This window comes from Mastomys coucha, unplaced genomic scaffold, assembly GCF_008632895.1.
Source record: "Mastomys coucha isolate ucsf_1 unplaced genomic scaffold, UCSF_Mcou_1 pScaffold18, whole genome shotgun sequence".
In the NCBI taxonomy this organism is placed as follows: Eukaryota; Metazoa; Chordata; class Mammalia; order Rodentia; family Muridae; genus Mastomys; species Mastomys coucha.
The window spans coordinates 107300814-107319139 of record NW_022196900.1 but is presented as its reverse complement, the minus strand read 5'-3'; the positions used below and the strand labels follow the sequence as shown (position 1 = coordinate 107319139).

General features: G+C 53.6%; 1 protein-coding gene across 2 annotated transcripts in view; it reads left to right on the top strand.

The window, feature by feature from the left end:
• The window catches only part of Disp3 (dispatched RND transporter family member 3), a 51128-nt gene extending 34922 nt beyond the window's left edge, over positions 1 to 16206 (top strand). For both annotated transcript variants that reach the window (XM_031379456.1, XM_031379455.1), the window contains exons 10-21: positions 123 to 284; positions 1848 to 1961; positions 2648 to 2784; positions 4175 to 4359; positions 5986 to 6116; positions 6221 to 6393; positions 7180 to 7306; positions 7784 to 7929; positions 12559 to 12718; positions 13392 to 13505; positions 13969 to 14135; positions 15052 to 16206. In XM_031379456.1, the coding sequence (XP_031235316.1) occupies positions 123 to 284; positions 1848 to 1961; positions 2648 to 2784; positions 4175 to 4359; positions 5986 to 6116; positions 6221 to 6393; positions 7180 to 7306; positions 7784 to 7929; positions 12559 to 12718; positions 13392 to 13505; positions 13969 to 14135; positions 15052 to 15414 (1979 nt within the window). In that variant the 3' untranslated portion in view covers positions 15415 to 16206. The remainder of the gene's footprint in view (positions 1 to 122; positions 285 to 1847; positions 1962 to 2647; positions 2785 to 4174; positions 4360 to 5985; positions 6117 to 6220; positions 6394 to 7179; positions 7307 to 7783; positions 7930 to 12558; positions 12719 to 13391; positions 13506 to 13968; positions 14136 to 15051) is intronic.
• Positions 16207 to 18326: the final 2120 nt, after the last annotated feature.

The following is an 18326-nucleotide window of genomic DNA, read 5'->3' as shown; positions in this document are numbered from 1 at the left end:
CCCCTCCTCCATCTCCTTCTCCTCCCGCCCCCTGCCCTCCACACTGACAACCATTCTGCCAGGGTGGGGTGCCAGCCTCAGATCTTTCACAGGGCATACTCTCACACGGCACTTCCTCGCAGGGCTTTTCGCCTCCATCCTTATCCTGTCGCTGGTGTTTGCCAGCCGACTCCGCCCCGCCAGCCGGGCCCCACTGCTCTTCCGGCCAGACACCAACATTCAGGTGCTACTGGACCTCAAGTACAACCTGAGTGCTGAGGGAATATCCTGCATCACCTGCTCAGGTGAGGATCCCCGCCAGCTGAGCCCGATTCCTGTGGCGGCTGAGCCCACTGTTGGCCTGAGAGACTGCAGAAGTGCAGTGAGTGGGAAGGTGGGACATCCTGGGCTCAGGGGCTCCACACTACAGAGTCAGGGACACGCTATTATAGTAGCAGATGGGAGCCTTTGTGGAGGAAAGATCAGGTGCTCTGTGGGCATGAATACCCTGGAAGGCTGCCTGGAGGAGGTGTCTAAGCAGATACTTTTTAAAACATGAGAGTCATCAAACAAATAGAGCTGGGGAGGGGAAGAGTAGGTTAGACCCAAAGGAGAGGGAGAAGGTCAGTCAGGCCAGGTTGGCAGAGACAAGGAAGGAGAGGGTTCTAGGCCGAGGGCTGTGGCGGTGAGAGGGAAGGGCAGAGCCAAGACTGAGGGGAGGGTTGCGGGAGCTGAGACTAGTCTGTTGATAGGTGGATCAGGGTTCTGGGGGGGTTAGGGTTAGTGGACCAGATGGAGATGGGCAGGAGGCTGGCACCATCTCTACAAGAGTCATGGAGGAGCTAAGGAGTCACAGTTTGGGGGTGATTTAATACCTGTAGGATGCCGACAGGGCAAGTATTAAGAGGACCAAGATGTGGGGGCGGGGAGGTACTGGCTTTCAAGGTGTTTGGTCTAAGTCCTTAGGGCAGGGAGAGTGGGGGTAGAGCAAGGGTGGACAAGGGTCAAGCCACTCTGGTCCTGTGGGTAGAAGGGAAAAGAGACAAGGCCTACCTAACTGGACTGGATGCCTGCAGCCCGGGAGAGCAGCCCCACTGCCACGGCTGTAATTGCCTTCGCTTAATCAGGGCGTTGTTCCCATTAACCCAGCCTCCCCTTGGCCATGGCAGGAGCTGAATGCATGATAACAGGCTGGAGCTCTGACAGGTACCCAGAGCCGTAGCTCAGCCCCCAGGTCTCCACTGGGGCTCTACCTGTTCACAGCACACACTCCCAGAGACCCCCTACCTGTCCCCTGCCACCCCTACTTCCCAGCAGGGCAGACACCAGAGCAGCCATCTGCAGGAGTGCCGCCTCACCCCTGTACCTGTATGCACTCTGAACCCCTTTTCATGGAGACCTCTGCTGTGGCAGCCAAGAAGGCGGCTTCTCCTGGATGCCCCTCACTCCCTGGTCCCTGCAGTCCCTGGTTCTCAAAACCACAGCTTTCCCCTCTGCCGATGAGGTTGCTAACCACTGCTTCGGGATGGCTCTGAGGACTGCTATTTTAAAGTGTGATGTTTCTCTCGGTTAGACAAACACTTCACCTGTAGCCTACGACAAGGCAGGCCATTGCCCAACCTTACCCTCACCCGATAGAACTGGGAAAGCCAGGCACAGGGGACATTGCTGCACATCTCACTCCAGATGGAGACCTAGTAAACATTTGATGTGTTCCTTGATTTTGCTGAGTTTCCTTCAGACCACTGATGTCCACTCCCTCCAGCCTCTGGCCCTTCATAGAGCCTGGCCTATCCTCCTTGCCTCCCAGGCGTGGCCAGAGAGGATCTCATATTGCTGACTCAGTGGGGCGGTGGGGGGGGGGGCAGGTCTGTTCCAGGAGAAACCCCACAACCTGCAGAACAATGTTAGAACATCCCTGGAGAAGAGGAAGCGAGGTTCCGGGGTTTCCTGGGCCAGCCGGCCTGAGACCACTACACAGGGTGAGTGGAGTGGAGCTGGTACTCTCGTGTCTGACTCTACGTGGAAAGCGGGTCACATCAAGAGCCTGTACTTTCGTGGGAACAAGAGCCTGTGTCCTTGGATCAGCTAAGGGACAGCATATGTATACTTCAGAACCCTCACGTCACCTCAGCTGCCCACCCTGACTAGAACTCCAGGCTTCTATCAACCGCAGCCTCCAAGTGCCTGCCCCTGGTCACCATCCTGAGAGTCAGCATGGGGGTGTCCTGAGCCTTGGCTCACCTCTCCTAGGGTCTCCATTAGAAAGGTTGCTGGGACAAGTTTACGAGGGGAGGTAACCCCAGTGGGCATTTACGTTTGTCCCTGCCACCGTCACACTACCCTACTCCATTGCTGGTATCTTCACCATCATGGGTGTGACTCCGTCTGTGACCGCTACTACCTCCCACCGCCTGACACTAACTACCCCGCCCTGTCATCGTCACCTGCCACCATCACTCTCCACCATCCCACCCATGACCATCATCTCCCACCATCCTTCCTACGGACCCTTCCTAGTACGGAGGGACAGCATCAACTGTCCCCGAGGATGAGCCTAAGACCAGCACTCATCTCCTCGGGCGACAGAGCTAAGGTAGGCTTCTGTCACATCCTGAGGCGGCTGCAGTCACCCTCCTCTCCTCTTCCGTCCCTTGCTTATACTCAGAGTCCATGAGCACCGTGTACATCTCCAAAGTGAAGAGCAAAGGCCGCCCAGCTGTCTACCGGCTTTCCCTCAATGCCAGCCTACCAGCGCCCTGGCAAGCTGTGTCCCCTGGAGATGGAGAGGTGCCATCCTTCCAGGTGAGCTCAGGCTGTCACGTAGCTAGGTGCTGAGGAGGGGCCATCGGTGCCACACTGGTGGATGCTGGCCAGTAGGCAGGGGGCAGGGCCCGTGAGGATGGAGCTGTTCCGGGCACATGAAGGCCTGCCATAGCAGTCAGATGTGCGGCGGGGGTCTGCAGACAGCTGGGTTTGAGTCCTAGCTCTCTGCCTTGTGTGACCTGGATGTCGTTGGGCAGGTGGTTCAGTCTCTCTGAGCCTTGGTTTCCCGATCTATGAAATGGGGATTTAAAAGACAATGTTGGTTGTACAGGGAAGGAAGAGCTCTGTACCAGGTAACAGTAGAGTGCAGTAACTCTCCACTGTGACAGCCTGTAGTTCATCCCATGACAAAGAGACAGCCTCCCGTGGCCATGCCCAGATTCAGTGTCCCCTCAACAGGATCATTCCTGTTCCTTTAATTCTTCCTGCCATCTAGATGACTGGCACAGAGGAACCTACCTGGCCTCCCTGCCACAAATGCCACTCCTCCCTCAACAGCCCTACCCGGCCTCCCTTCTCAGGATGCCCTTCCCCTCCCCCCCAATCCCCCACTTCTCTTCCCTGATGGTCCTGTCTGACTGACTCTGGCCCAGCCGGAATCTGACACCATCCCCACTGCTAGCTCCACAAGGGCAAGGCCTTGCCCATCCTGCCTAGGCTCGGTCCTTAGATCTAGGCATAGAGCCTGTCCCAAGAAGACACCTAGTATCTTAGTTTTTCTCTTGCTATGATAACAAAAAACAAAAAACAAAAAAAAAAAGACAAAAAACAAAAAAAAATAACCCTGATGAAAAGCAACTTAGGAGAAAAAGAGATGTACTTCAGCTTATAGTTAATTCTAGGTCACAGTTCATCATTGTGGGGAAATTGAGGCAAGAACTTCAAACATCTAGTCCCATCACACCCACAGTAAAGAACAGAGAGAAATAAACACGTTCATGTTCACTTGCTTGTGCCAGCTCTATGTCTCGATTCTTAGACAGTTCAGGAGCCTCTGAATGAGGAAGGGTGCCCGCAGGGGGCTGGCTCTTCCCACATCAGTTAACTTGAGACATCTTCCATGGGCGTGCCCACAGGCCGACCCAGTGTAGACAGTCCTTCACTTAAACTCTTCACAGATGACTTCTGGTTGTGTCAAGTCAGTAGTTAAGGCTAGCCCGTTAGAAAAGAAATGAGGTTCAGAGAGAAAGGGGATGAAGGGAGAGAGGAGAAGGTGCCCACTTTCAAGTTCAAATCTAAGCCTCTGAGCTCTGGGAACCAGGACTGGGTGGGAGATAGGTCACGGAGGGAGGGGACAGACCTTGAGGCCAGGCAGGCCGAGGCAGCCTCCCCGAGTCACGTGTCTTGTCTCTGTCAACCCACTGCTTAGGTGTATAGAGCGCCTTTTGGTGACTTCACCAAGAAGCTGACCGCTTGTATGTCTACAGTAGGGCTGCTCCAGGCGGCGAGCCCCTCCCGCAAGTGGATGGTGACGGCCTTGGCCTGTGACGCCCGGAGGGGCTGGAAGTTTGACTTCAGCTTTTACGTGGCCACCAAGGAGCAAGAGCACACTCGGTAAGAGCTGTGCAGATGTGGCGCCCAGACCGCCGCGGCTTCGCTTCACCTCTCTCTCTAGGAGTGGGGACACTGGCAGAGATGACCGGCCCACGAGCCCCACTCCAGTTTGCCACTTTTCCTGTCAGCCCTGCAGGGTCGCTATGGCCATCTGGATCTACCTCATGGCCTTGGCAGCTACCCTCTATACACAGAACTTTCTCCTCATGTCCTGGAGCCGTATGCGTCTGCATTCAAGTTTCTAGCCTCATGCCACCTCCCAGGAGAGGTTGTCCCTATACAGAGCCCCTGCCCCAACCCACATCACCCCACTCAGACTCTCCATGTAGCACCTGTGCTGTTTCTGTCCCCAGTTGCTGCCGGCAGTCATGTGGGTCCAGCATGTGACCACTCTAGCCCCAGCACTGTGCCCTTCAGGTCACTCTCAGGGATCCTTCAGGCAGCACTTCGTGTGGTGTTTGTCACCTGACAGGCTCTCAGTAGGTCTCTGCTGGCTGGATGAATGTGTGCCCACACTTCCTGTCCAAGGCTCTCACTCACTCTTAATAAGCAGGTGGCTTCCAGCGCCCCTTTTCTCGATTGTTAGGGAGTGGCATAGGTTGTGTCTATTGTAGTTTCTGCTTTATTTCCCATCTCTACCCCCTGGAATGCAGCAAGTGACTCATTCTTGCTGAACGAGAGCTCCATTCTCCACCTCATGGGGTCCCAAGTTCCCAGTGCAGTCTTGTCCCAGGCTTTACGCCCTCGAGTTATGAATGTAGCCTTATTTATCATGTAGGGCTGCCTTGGTCCAAGTATCCAGCCATTCATTTTACAAATACCCATGGGGCTATGTGTCAGCATTCTAGGGGCAGGATGGGGTAATGAGCGCCTCCCTGGGAGAGGCAGCTACCAGATGGCAGCAGCTTCCTGGAAGACTGGGAGTCACACTCATGAGCAGGAACAGCTCAGCTCCCACTTCAGGAAGGCATCTCAATCCAGGTCTACACTGCGTGTGCTACCTGGAGACCATGGTCTGACAAGGAACTCATTTCAGGGCATTCAGACCCCAGCAGGCTGATTCCACTTGAATTAGAGGGATGATGAGGGGAGGCAGCGGGCAGTGAGGTGGCTCTAGCTGGGTCCTTCCCACCTAAGCATTCCTGTCTCAGGGGAGACTTTCTGCTCCTGAGCCCAGGGTCAGGCTTTGCACGATACATACAGCCATGGCCTGGGGCCTGGCGATTCCCTGGATGAGCAGTCTAGAAGAACTAGCAGCCAATGGCAAACTCAGTGCGCCTTGACTCCTCAGGTTCAATGGGTCAATGGGTCAGTAGGTCAATGGGCTGTAGGTGAGGCACACTGAGCCTTGCCCTAGGTCCTTCCTGAACTCTGAGGGACAGTTTTAAAAGTGAACACTTGTGCTTCCTCCCCTCTTGTGCCAGGGCAAGAGACTGAGAGCCAGAGGGAAGAGGCTTGATCAGGGTCAGGTTGGTCTTGGCAGAGGCAGAACTAAAACAAGCCCCTAGACCCCAGCCTTAGGCACCATGTGCCCTTGTGCTGGGGGAGAGCTCACCCTCCCTGGCCCCTGAAGTAACCTCCTTGCCTCACCTCCCCTGACATTGCCTACCCTCCCTGCCTCCACAGGAAGCTGTACTTTGCTCAGTCTCATAAGCCCCCCTTCCACGGGCGCCTGTGTGTGGCACCGCCTGGGTGCTTGCTCAGCTCCAGCCCTGATGGGCCCACCAAAGGCTTCTTCTATGTGCCTAGTGACAAAGGTACTTGCGGCACATTCCTGGGGGTGGGCGAGGGTCAAGGGGAAGCCTCAGAAGCCTGGGCCCACACTCAGTGTTGGCTCTGACACCACTCCCCGTTCCTGCAGTGCCCAAGGCCCACATCTCTGCCACCTTTGGCTTCAACCCTTGTGTGAACACAGGCTGTGGGAAGCCTGCAGTGCGGCCACTGGTGGATACAGGAGCCATGGTCTTCGTGGTGTTTGGCATCATCGGCCTCAACCGCACCCAGCAGATGGACAACCATGTTATCGGGGACCCGGTACGGCCACTTTGGGCAGATGTGGATGGTCACAGCTGCAACAGGAACCTGAGAACAGGCACGTGTGCGTGGCCTGGCAGTCCGGTCCCTCACATACACTCTTGACTCCTACACAGCTCCTCCAGCCCACACAGAACCTCCATAGGCCGCTGAGGGAGCATTGTTCCCCTGGAGGGAGAGAACTGACTGAGAATTACTCAGGAATGTGGGTACATCTGGGGACCCACACCACCTGCCTCGTCTTCATGGGGGGCTTAGAACAGATGAGAGGAACCCTGTGTGAGGCCTGTCCTCCTCTGGGGTGGACTCTGTATGTTGACATCACTGACCGTGAGTGACTGAAAAGCCTGATAGGTGTACTTACAGAGTCACTAGAGGTCATATCCAGGCTGGGCACAGCCATGGCAGGTACAGCCTGTCAAGGAACAAAAGGAAGATGAGGCTTGTCTTTCCAGTCAGAAGGCTACTGTCCACATTGAGAGCAGGGGTGGGAGCCTGAAGAGCAGACAGGCAGGCAAGCGAGATAGAGCTGGCCAAAAGCAAGGGAGAAAAGCCTTAAATCCAGTTGAGAGGAGAAACGGAGGTGGGGGCAGGGGGCTGCGAGGAAAACTATTACCGGAGCAGAGGAGCCAAAGGGAGTCATGGGTATCCACATGTGGGTGTGACATGGTGGTAACACAGGACAAGGGAGCTGCTGCAGGGTCTGTCCCCCACCATGGGGAGGGGAGCCTGGGACTGAGTCCGCAACTCACTGAGTGCCCGGGCCGGTGTGTCTCCTTGGGAAAGGGTAGCGTCGTCTACGACAGCAGCTTTGACCTCTTCAAAGAGATCGGGCATCTGTGTCGCCTCTGCAAGGCCATCGCGAGCAACTTGGAGCTGGTGAAGCCAGGCGGGGCCCAGTGCTTGCCATCAGGTATGTGCAGTCATGGCTGGGGACCATGTGAGGTCCCAGTCCGCTTGATAGCGCTAGATAATATACGCCTAGAGTTTGGGTCTCTGTACTGGGGTGTGCCCATTAGGCACCCACAGCTCTGTACAAATGTTCTCCAACAAGAACAAGCATTCTCACAAGAGAATGCTGCCGGTGGGGGGGTGGGGAGTGTGGGAGGGGGTGGGTGCTAGTGAAATGTATAGGTAGGTATGCCTCCAGGGGGAGCTCTTCCAGAATGGAGAGCAAATGGGTGGTCCAAAGGCTACTTGACTGCAGTGATCCAAAATGCCTCTTTCCACCTCAGTGGCAAGTACGGGTTGTAGGTCTCTCAATGACCCTGCCTGGTGTTTGCAAACACATTGGAAGCTTGAGAGGCAGGTGAATGTGTGCACCCAGGTGCGATGCGCGGGACTGACGGCTTTTCCTGCTGCGGCCTCCTCTTGCTCTTTCTCCCTACAGGATACAGCATCTCTTCCTTCCTGCAGATGTTACACCCCGAGTGCAAGGAGCTGCCAGAGCCCAACCTGCTGCCAGGGCAGCTATCCCATGGGGCAGTTGGTGTTAAAGAGGGCCGTGTGCAGTGGATCTCCATGGCCTTTGAGTCGGTGAGCCTGGGAGCCCTATGTAGTATGTTTATCTTGAAGACATGTCCCCATCCACTCCTGTCCCTCTGTCCCTCAGCCCAGACTAGAGAAAGATATCCAGGCTTTGGCCTGAGGCCATAGCTAGCAGTTGGCAGTGTCAGGCACCACCCAATCCAACTGCACATCTTCATCCTTTCTAACACCTGTAGGGATAAAGGAGGGCCAGGAGACTCGCCACTGTCATCTTCATGCTCCCTGGCTCGGCCAAAGGAGGCACAGGAACACGTGTGCACAAACATGCACAGGCTTATACTTACAGGCGTATCCCCTGACCTGGCCGAGACCTGACACTGTAGTCTCTTAGGTTTGACAAGATGTCCTGTTGCCTCCATGTAGAAACCAGGGGTCCAACCTTTGCCTGATCTTGGTGTGATTGATTGACCTCGTGGATCAGATCCCCAGTTCCCTCTGGCCTCATATTCTCTACCTACAAAACAAGATTTAAAAACCTTTTCCTAGCTGGGCAGTGGTAGCGCACACATTTAATCCCATCACTCAGGAGGTAGAGGCAGGCAGATCTCTGGGTTCAAGGCCAATCTGGACTACAGAGCGAGTTCCAGGACAGCCAGGGATACACAGAGAAACCCTATCTTAAAAAAACAAAAACAAGCTGGGCAGTGGTGGCGTGCGCCTTTAATCCCAGCACTTGGGAGGCAGAGGCAGGCGCATTCAAGGCCAGCCTGGTCTACGGACTGAGTTCCAGGACAGCCAGGGCTATACAGAGAAACCCTATCTCCAAAAACAAAAAAAACAAAAACAACAACAAAAAACAAAAAAGCAAAAAAAAAACCCACACAAAAACAAAACAAACAAACAAAAATTGCTGGAGAGATGGCTCAGCAGTGAAGAGCACTAGCTTCTCTTTCAAAGGTCCTGGGTTCAATTCCCAGCACCTACAATCATCTTTGACTGTAGTTTTCTTTAAAGCCTTCTCTTGCCCAGTCTCGCTGTTATGGAGATAACACACCTTTCTGGGAGTGGCAGAAATAGAGACCAGGTGACAAGTTTTGTCAAGTGTCTGTTCTCAGGCCCCTGGCACAGTCTCCCATGGTCAGTGTTACTTGTGGAAGAGACCGTGATACCTCTGGTCCAGGTCAGGTGGACTAGAGATCCCTAACCCAGTGAGGACGATCCCAGGCTGAGTCCAAGTTGCTTTTTATATTTTTGGTAAAACACTCTATAAGACTTAGTATCTATATTAATTGGTTTTTCATTGCTGATACCAAAAAAAAAAAGGAAAGAAGGAAACAACTTATAAAAGAAAAGACATCCCAGCTCACGGTTTCAGAGGGTTCAGTCCATTGTGGAAAAGAGGATGTAGCAGAGAGTGGAGACCATGTCTCCTGAGGCCAGGAAACAATGTGAAGTCATTTCCAGGGAGAAGAGGATGTAGCAGAGACTGGAGACCACGTCTCCTGAGGCCAGAACACAATGTGAAGTCATTTCCAGGGGCTGTTTGTCCTACTCAGAGTTTGTGTTGCTGCAACATAACACCAAAACCAAAAAGCAAGTTAGGGAAGAAAGGACTTTCCTGGCTTACAGTGTCACATCACTGTTCATAACGGAAGAAAGTCAGAACAGGAACTCAAGCAGGGCAGGAACTGACGCAGAGGCCATGGAGGGGTGCTGCCTCCTGGCTTGCTCTCCGTGGATTGCTCAGCCTGCTTTCTTAGAGAACCCAGAACCACCATATCAGGGATGGCACCACCCACAATGGGCTGGACCCTCCCCCGATAATTAAGAAAATGCCCTCAAGCCTGTGACAAGTTGACATAAAGCTGTCCTGCACACTGCTGTAAAATACCCTGACAAAAGCAACTCAAGAGAGAAAGGGTTTACTTTAGCTCACAATCCCAGGTCACAGCCCATCTTAATAAGGAAGTCACAATGACAAGAGCTTGAGACATCTGGTCAACCTGCACTTGTAGTCAGGAAGCTGAGAACAATGACTGCATGCATGCTTGTGCTTAGCTTTCCACTCCTTAAAAATTTATTGTTATTATTATTATTTATTAATTTATTTATTTATTAATTTTATTTTTATTAAATTTATTTTTTATTATTAATTTATTTATTTTGTGTATATGGCATTTTCCTAGTATGTATGTCTATACATCACAAGTATTCAGTGCCCACAGGGGCCAGAAGAGGCATCAGATGCCCTGGAACTGTACTTACAGATGGTTGTGAACCACTTTGTGGGTACTGGGTGTCAAACCCAGCTCCTCTGCAAGAGCAGCAAGTGTTCTTAACCATCAAGCCATCTCTCCATCTCCTCAGCCCTATACTTATATAGTTCAAACTTCCTTTTTTTAAAAAAAGATTTATTTATTCATTTGAGTACACCGTTGCTGTCTTCAGACACACCAGAAGAGGGCATCTGATCCCATTACAGATGGTTGTGAGCCCCCATGAGGTTGCTGGGAATTGAACTCAGGAACTCTGGAAGAGCAATCAGTGCTCTTAGCCACTGAGCCATCTCTCCAGCCCCAGTTCAAACTTCTTTACTGAGATAATGGTGCCACCTCCAGTGAGTAGGTCTTATCTCATGGTACCTCCTCCAGTTTTATCTCAATTAATGTAATCAAGATAATCTTCCCACAGACATGCTCCAGGCCCACCTGATAGAGGCACCCCCTCACTGAGAGCTTCTTATCAGGTGATTGTAGATTATTTCAAATTGACAATTAAAATCATCCATTATAGGGACATAGAGAAGATGTAGACAATGTTTTGCTGTTGTTATTTTGCCAGAATATAACACAAATGGACTCTAACCTAATTCCCAATAGATTAGTCTGTTCTCAATTAGACTCTAGTCTAATTCTCTAGTCCCTTGCTCCCATCTGAAGCATCAAGCACACAGTCTTTACCATCCACATTCCTGTCTGCATTCTGGTCTTCCAAAATCTCACCAAAATGCCCCAGTAAGCTCTGCATAGGGCATTCTAGAGTTTTTCTAGCTCACAGCTCCAAGCTCTCTCAGATTCCTCCTACAACCTCTAGGGACCTCAGAGCTGCATGGCCAGACTTAGTTACAGCTACAACCCCACTCCTGGTACCACTTTTCTGTATCGTTGGTATTTTATTACTGTGACCTAAATGATTGACTGGGAATAGGGAAGAAGAGTTTAGTCCACCACAACAGAGACACTGTGGTAGAACAGAGTACTTCCTGCCATGGTGGGCCAGGAAGCAGAGAAAGAATGTTCACATTCTACTAACACTTTCCTTTTAACATTGTATTCAATCTAGGACCCCAGCCTGTGGGATAGTGCCACTCACATTCAAAATGGGTCTTTTCCTCTCAATTTCTCTAACTCCCTGAAAATACCCTCAACATATCCAGAGATGTGCCTCAACAAATCCTTGTCAATTCTAAATCCAGTCAAGTTGACAACAGAGATTGGCCACCCCACATTTTAGCCATATTTGTGATATTAAAAGCATTGCCAACTGGGCATGGTGGCATGCACCCTTTAATCCCAGCACTTGGAAGGCAGAGGGGTTCAAGGCCAGCCTGGTCTAGATAGGGAATTCCTAACCAGTCAGGGTCTGGAAGTGAGACCTTGTCTCAAAAAAGAAAAACGCATTGTCACTGTTGAAATCACCCACCTGCAAAACGTCAGTCACCAAGTCCCTGTCCTTCTTCCCAGCCCTTGGCAATCCCATGTGTGTGTGCTTAACTACACTAAATATATCACACAAATGGAATCAAACAGATCTGTGCTTTCCATGGGCATCAAATCCTTCAAGGTTTATCCATCCATACTGTAGTGTGTGGTGGAACTGCCTTCCTTTTCTCAGGTAGATGCCATAGTCAGCTTGAAATTAAAAATGTTCTTGATCATCTCAGCCATCCACCACAGCATCCCCAGTCCACGGCATCCCTGGTCATGCTGACCCTTGGTACACAGGCACAGGCACAGACACACACAGACACACACACACAGACACACACACAGACACACAGACATGCACACACACAGACACCCACACACGCACACACAGACGCACACACACAGATACAGACACACACACACAGACATGCACACACACACAGACACGCACACACATAGACGCACACACACACACACACCTGTGCACAGACATGCTGAAACTATTTCATAGGAATAACCAAACTGACTCAGTGAGGCAGCAGAGAGGAAAGCCCTAGGTCCCTTTTAGGGCCATGCACTGTGGCTTAGCAGGCTGCCCAACACCCTGTATGCATGCATCCTCCAGAGGCAGGCATCTGACCAGATATGCTGAGAGCTGTGAGGAGGGCTGGGGAGGGGGAGGGGTGCTTGAGAGCCCAGAGGAGGCCCACCTTGGACAAAAGGGAAGCTTTTCAGAGGAGATGGACCCTAACCTGTCTCAGGGTCACGTGGAGGGGCTTCCTGAGGAGGCAGAGAGTGGCACAGGGGAGCATGGCGTATTCTAAGGATTAGGTCGAGGGGGCTCATGGCAGCGGATGGGATGGCTCAGCGCCCAGGTCCTCACAGGGCACCTCACTAGTGGCCACAGAGTAGCTGTCCTTAGGAGATGCAAAGCAGACCCACCAGCCTCACCAGCCTGTGTCCCCTGCAGACCACGTACAAGGGCAAGTCCTCGTTCCAGACCTACTCGGACTACTTGCGTTGGGAGAGCTTCCTCCGGCAGCAGCTGCAGACCTTCCCGGAGGGCTCGGCCCTGCGCCGAGGCTTCCAGACCTGTGAGCACTGGAAGCAAATCTTCATGGAGATCATAGGTGAGTGTGAGCTCACCCTTCCCCAGGGCCAGGTGGTGGGCGGCCACACAGAGGCAGCTACCCACACAGGAGCACAGCATGGTCTCGCTGTGCCACACGGCGGCCACACTGAAGCAGCTACCCACACGGGAGCACAGCGTGGTCTCGCTGTGCCCCACACGGTGGCCGCTGACAATCTGCGGGTCCTTTCCTGCTGGTTGCATCTCTTCATGTGTGATCTTGAATTTGGCCACCTGGAAAGTATCACTCAGGCCAGTGAGATGGCTCTGTTGATAAAAGTGCTTGCAGTGCAAGCCTGGTAGTCCAAGTCAATCCCTGAATCCCATGGAGGAAGAAAAGAACCGGCTGCACAAAGTCTTCTGACCCCTATACGTGTGCTCTGGCGCATGGGCACGTGCGTGCGCACATCCAATAATAAATTTTTAAAAGTATGTCATGGCCCTTGCTAGCCTACTGCTCTCTGGGGCCATGTTTAGCTCCTCGAACTCCAAGTAAAGTTCATCTATGTGCAGTCCACTGCTGCAGCAGGGAGGCCACGTGCCTCAGGGTGGCCAAGCTGCCGTGACCGGCCCTTCGTACAACACTGGTAACCTCTGTACTGGGAGAAAGGGGAGCTGCAGTTTCCTCATCCTGCAGCCTCCCTGCCCCAGCCCCCTCCTCTCCTACCTTGCAGGAGTGCAGAGTGCCCTGTATGGCCTGGTCCTCTCCCTGCTCATCTGTGTGGCCGCAGTGGCTGTGTTCACCACCCACGTCCTCCTCCTGCTGCCTGTGCTCCTGAGTATCCTAGGTATGTGTGCCCAGGGTGACCATGCACCAGGGATGGGATCAGCCAGGGCACATGGTAGGAGACAGCAGGCCAGGTGTGGGTGTGTGGTTGGTGGGACAGTGGGCCAGGTAGGGTTCGTCCGATCCTCAGTGCAACGACTTTCTCTGAGTCTCTGGCCACCCAGTCTTAGCAAAGGCCTCCTTGCAACCCTCACCCCTACAAAAAGACCCTCAGCTTGTCCTCGTGTGACAGTGACACACAGAAGCTACCTGTCTGTGTGCCCTGAGTGGAGCCAGGTATGTGCCTGTGGCATCGTGTAGGTGAGTGGCACGCTGCGGTGCCTGCCTCCTTCCTCCTCCCTCCCCTTCTCTGCCACTGAGCACCAGCATCCCTCCTGACTCCAGATGTCTCCATTCCCCAGGGACCCTCGAGGACCACATGGTGGGGAAAAGTGTAGGCTATACCCTTGCGGTCCCTCTTCCAGGCATCGTGTGCCTCGTGGTGACCATCATGTACTGGAGCGGCTGGGAGATGGGTGCCGTGGAGGCCATTTCCCTCTCCATCCTGGTTGGCTCCTCTGTGGATTACTGTGTCCATCTGGTAGAAGGCTACCTGCTGGCCGGGGAGAACCTACCCCCACAGCAGGCTGAGGTAAGCAACCCTGTGTGTGCCTGGCCCCTGACTCAGCTCCCACCTTGGGCCTCTAAGGACAGATGGACACCCCCATAGTGACCACCCAGGCAAGCCGTGTCCTAGGAGCTGTCCCCAAGACTGCAGTGTGTCTCTCGCTCCTCAGCCTAAGGTGCGGGAGATGTCTTTCTAGTCGTGAGACCACAGCTTGCTGTGGAGCTAAGGAGGGGGTGGGGGCGGGGGTGGTCTAGTTAAATACCTACTGCCGTGGTAAAGTAACCATGACAAAAAGCAGTTCAGATGAAGACGGGTCTGTTTGACTTAGAGTTCCACTTTGTAGCCCATCATTATGAACAAATCAGGGCAAAAACTTCAGACATCTAGCCACATACTTCTTCAGTCTCTAGCAGAGAGGAATTGAATGCTCGCTCGCTCACTCACCCGCTGACTCTCTTGCTTGCGCTCAGCTTGACTAATCCACTGCCACACAGTTCACGATTCCCTGCCTGGGGAATGGTACCACCCATGGTAGGCTGTGTCCCCCACAACCCAACCCAATGTGAACCACCCCTCACTCAGATTCTTCTCCCCGGTGATTCTGGGTTGTATCAAGATAACAACTAAAGCTAACGTCCACAGCTTCATATTTTTCCTGGTTTGATGTGAAGACTGATAAAAATTAAGACTGACTAAATTTAAGTCGTCTACGTAATTAATCACTTTTTGGTTAGAAGGATAGGGTAACTCCGAAGTCAGAGCTCCCATTTTTGAAGACCCACCATGCATACCTGCCTGTCCTGCAGCCTATCAGCATGGGATGAGAGCCTCTCAGGCAGAGGCAGCCTGGGGCAGCAGTATATGCTGGCATGCCCCACAGTCAAGCCCCACGCTGCTGTCCGCATGGTGCTCAGCCCCAGCTCTCTCTCTCCTGTCTCAGGATGCCAGCTCTCAGCGCCAGTGGAGGACCTTGGAGGCGGTCCGGCATGTGGGCGTGGCCATCGTGTCCAGTGCGCTCACCACCGTCATCGCCACCGTGCCACTCTTCTTCTGCATCATCGCCCCATTCGCCAAGTTCGGGAAGATCGTGGCGCTCAACACAGGCGTGTCCATCCTCTACACGCTCACCGTGAGCACCGCCCTGCTGGGCATCATGGCCCCCGGTTCCTTCACCCGGACCAGGACTTCCTTCCTCAAGGCCCTGGGTGCCGTGCTGCTGGCAGGAGCCCTTGGGCTGGGTGCCTGTCTTGCGCTCCTGCGCAGTGGCTACAAGATCCCCCTGCCCAGCGGGGCCACGCTATAGCCCTGACTCATGCGCCTTGCCTTGCAGCAGGGGATGAGGGGATCTGGGACCCAATCCAGGGAATCTCTGTTTCCTGGCCCCGTTCCAACTGGCTCCACCCACGAGCTTCGTGGAACTGGAACCCGGAGCTGTGTGGGCCACACCACCTTCGGCACAACTCAGACTGGAAGTGAAGTCAGACACCCCATATTATCTGGGCCCCTCACTGACGTCTACCTGGCCTTCCTCCCTTATCTGGTCACCACCAAGCAGGTGGCTTCCTACCAGGGTCTCCTCTCACACTGCTTCAGGGTTCGTGACTGGCTTGGGTGGACATTTCAGGACCAACCACTCTACAGATGTGGAAACTAAGGCACCAGGAGGCAGGGCCTGCCCTGTGGCTGGATAAGGGCAGAGCCAGAGTTGCCTCATAGCACAGGACTCCCTGGGCCTTTGCAGGAAGAGCACAGCAGATCCAGGACAAGGGGCTTACCCACGGCCCAGCTCTATGCAGCCAGTGCTTGGTGACCCTCTGTGATCCAGGCCAGCAGAGACAGAGGCACTTCTTGGGATCATGCATGTCCTAGCCCCAGCCCCAACCTCTGGGGCACCTCAGAATCCCTCCCTGGAGTTGTGGCCCAACTATCTCTACAGATCCAAACCTCTGCGCCCCCACCCGACTGAGGGTGGATGACTGGTGTGTGGTGGGGTGCTGCACACATGGGGAGGAACTGGCTGTGCCTGCCGCCTGCTCGTGGCAGATGGTCCCTATTAAAGTGAGACGAAACTGCAGACCGCTGCTATTAACACAAGCATTTTCAGCCTCACTGGCTCCATCATGTTCTTAAAAATTGAAATAACTAAGTGTTCATACGCAGCCTGACACAGAAGGTGGTATTGGACCTGTGTAGAGGGTGTCCAGTACAAAGATGGGAGCACTTGGGCTCCGTGTGAGGCCAGGACCTTCCAGTGGGAAGTGGGTGGGGTCCAGGAGATGTTTGTGCCTTTAGGAGGTCCATCTGAACCCACAGTTGGGCATTTTTGAAAGCTTGGCATTGTGTCAGCCGCCGGACTTCTTCCTGGGCATAGACATTATGCTTTTTTGGGTCTTAAAAAGCTGTACATAGACTGAGCAGGACAGTTCAGGGGTCAGGACAGGTCCCTGAGGGTGAGGAAGGAATCCTGGGTGGTCCACACAGCAGCACACTGGTCCCTCATAGATGTGAAAGGGAGGTCTGGGTGCAAGACAGAGACCACTGTGTCCTTGCCTAGTTATGCCTGGGATGGCATGGTGCCCAGTGTTTGTTGAGGAAATATAAAACCTTTAGACCCACCATCCACAGTGAAGAAATGAAGCAATCAGGCGGGTACTGCCTGGCATGTAACACAACAGAGGCTCTTCTTGGAGTTGGTATTCATTCCCTGAGGCGCCATGATGGCACCACAGATGTCTGCAGCAGAAGACCCTCAGCTCTGACAGCATGGCTGTCCCTGCTGGGAATCCAAAGAGGGGATCTGATCCAGGCCCGCTGGCTGCTGGGCATCTGCTGGTCGCCGTGTGTCTGCCATTTCATGTCCGCCTTCCTCTAAGAGGGACATCTGTCGTGCTGGAGTTGGCCCCATCCTAATGACTTCATCTAACCTGGTTGTCTGCAGAGATCCCCCCTTTTCCCCCCCTCCCCGCCCAGTAAGCTCCTGTCCATGGGGACTAGGCATCAGGGCTGCAGCATACCTGGGAGGCAGGGTCATCACACACACACACACACACACACACACACACGCATGCACACGTGTGCACACACACACGCGCACGCACGTGTGCGCACACACACACACACACACACACATGCACGAGTCAGCTTTTTTTCATCTGTTGGAGGTGGGATCCATTTGAGACAGGGTTTCTCTGTGTAGCCTTGACTCTCCTGGAACCTGCTCTGTAGAGCAGGCTGGCCACAAAATCAGAGATCCATCTGCTTCTGTGCTGGGACTAAAGGTGTGTGTCACCATGCCAGGCAGGAGTCAGTTCTTTTTCTAATTATCAGGTGTAGATGCATACAAGGAAGCCAAAGCCTGAGCCCAAACCGAAGCCCAGGTGTATCCTAAACGCACACCCTCAGCCTCTAAGGCAGGGTGTTACTGACTGGTGTTAACCCCTCGCAAAGGCAGGCAGTGTTACTAGAGGGTTTGCGGGCTAGAGTCAGACCTACGGGCCAATTCTGGAACTCCTGGAAGCCAGTTCTTGGATCTGCCTAACACACTCTTCACTTGGTAACGCTGGAGCCCTGGGAGCTGTGTCACTGAGGGAAAGGTCTCCGGAAGCAGGCTGTCTCTGACCCAGGGCCTCGGGGTCCCCTTGTGGAGCAGCCAGGTATTCAGGGTCCATGAAACTGACCACAACGTGGAGTGTTGAGAGGTTAAGAGAGTTGGGGAGGGGCCTGGCAGATTGACAGCATATCTCAGGATTGGTGTCTGCAAGATCCTCTGCTGAGATCGTCCCAGTAACTCCGTTTAATGTAGAGCTGGATCGTTTGCATGCTGTCCACACGATGCTTGACTCGGGGAGATCTCTGCCTGGCCCATTTACTTTTAAGGGCAGACCTCTGCCTTTGCAGAGAGCTGTGAGGGTGTGGGAGGGCCAAGGATGGAGGAGATTGACTCAGGCTCACTAGCTTCTGCGCCACTCTGTGACCCTCGTGGGAGAGTCCGTAAGCCTCCAGTTTACACATGATGAGCCTGGTTATCAGAGAGGGCGAGTGGATGTGCTCCTTGGCCTCTGGCCATGCTTACTGTCTCTCTCCTACAAGGATGGCATTCTTAACACCCAATTTGTATCTTCTCAGCCCGACTTCCCTAGCTGCCTTCCTTCCTGGAGGCCCTGTGTGGTGGCTGATAGAGTTAGCTCCCACCTGGGCCTCCCCCAGGGCAGGGAC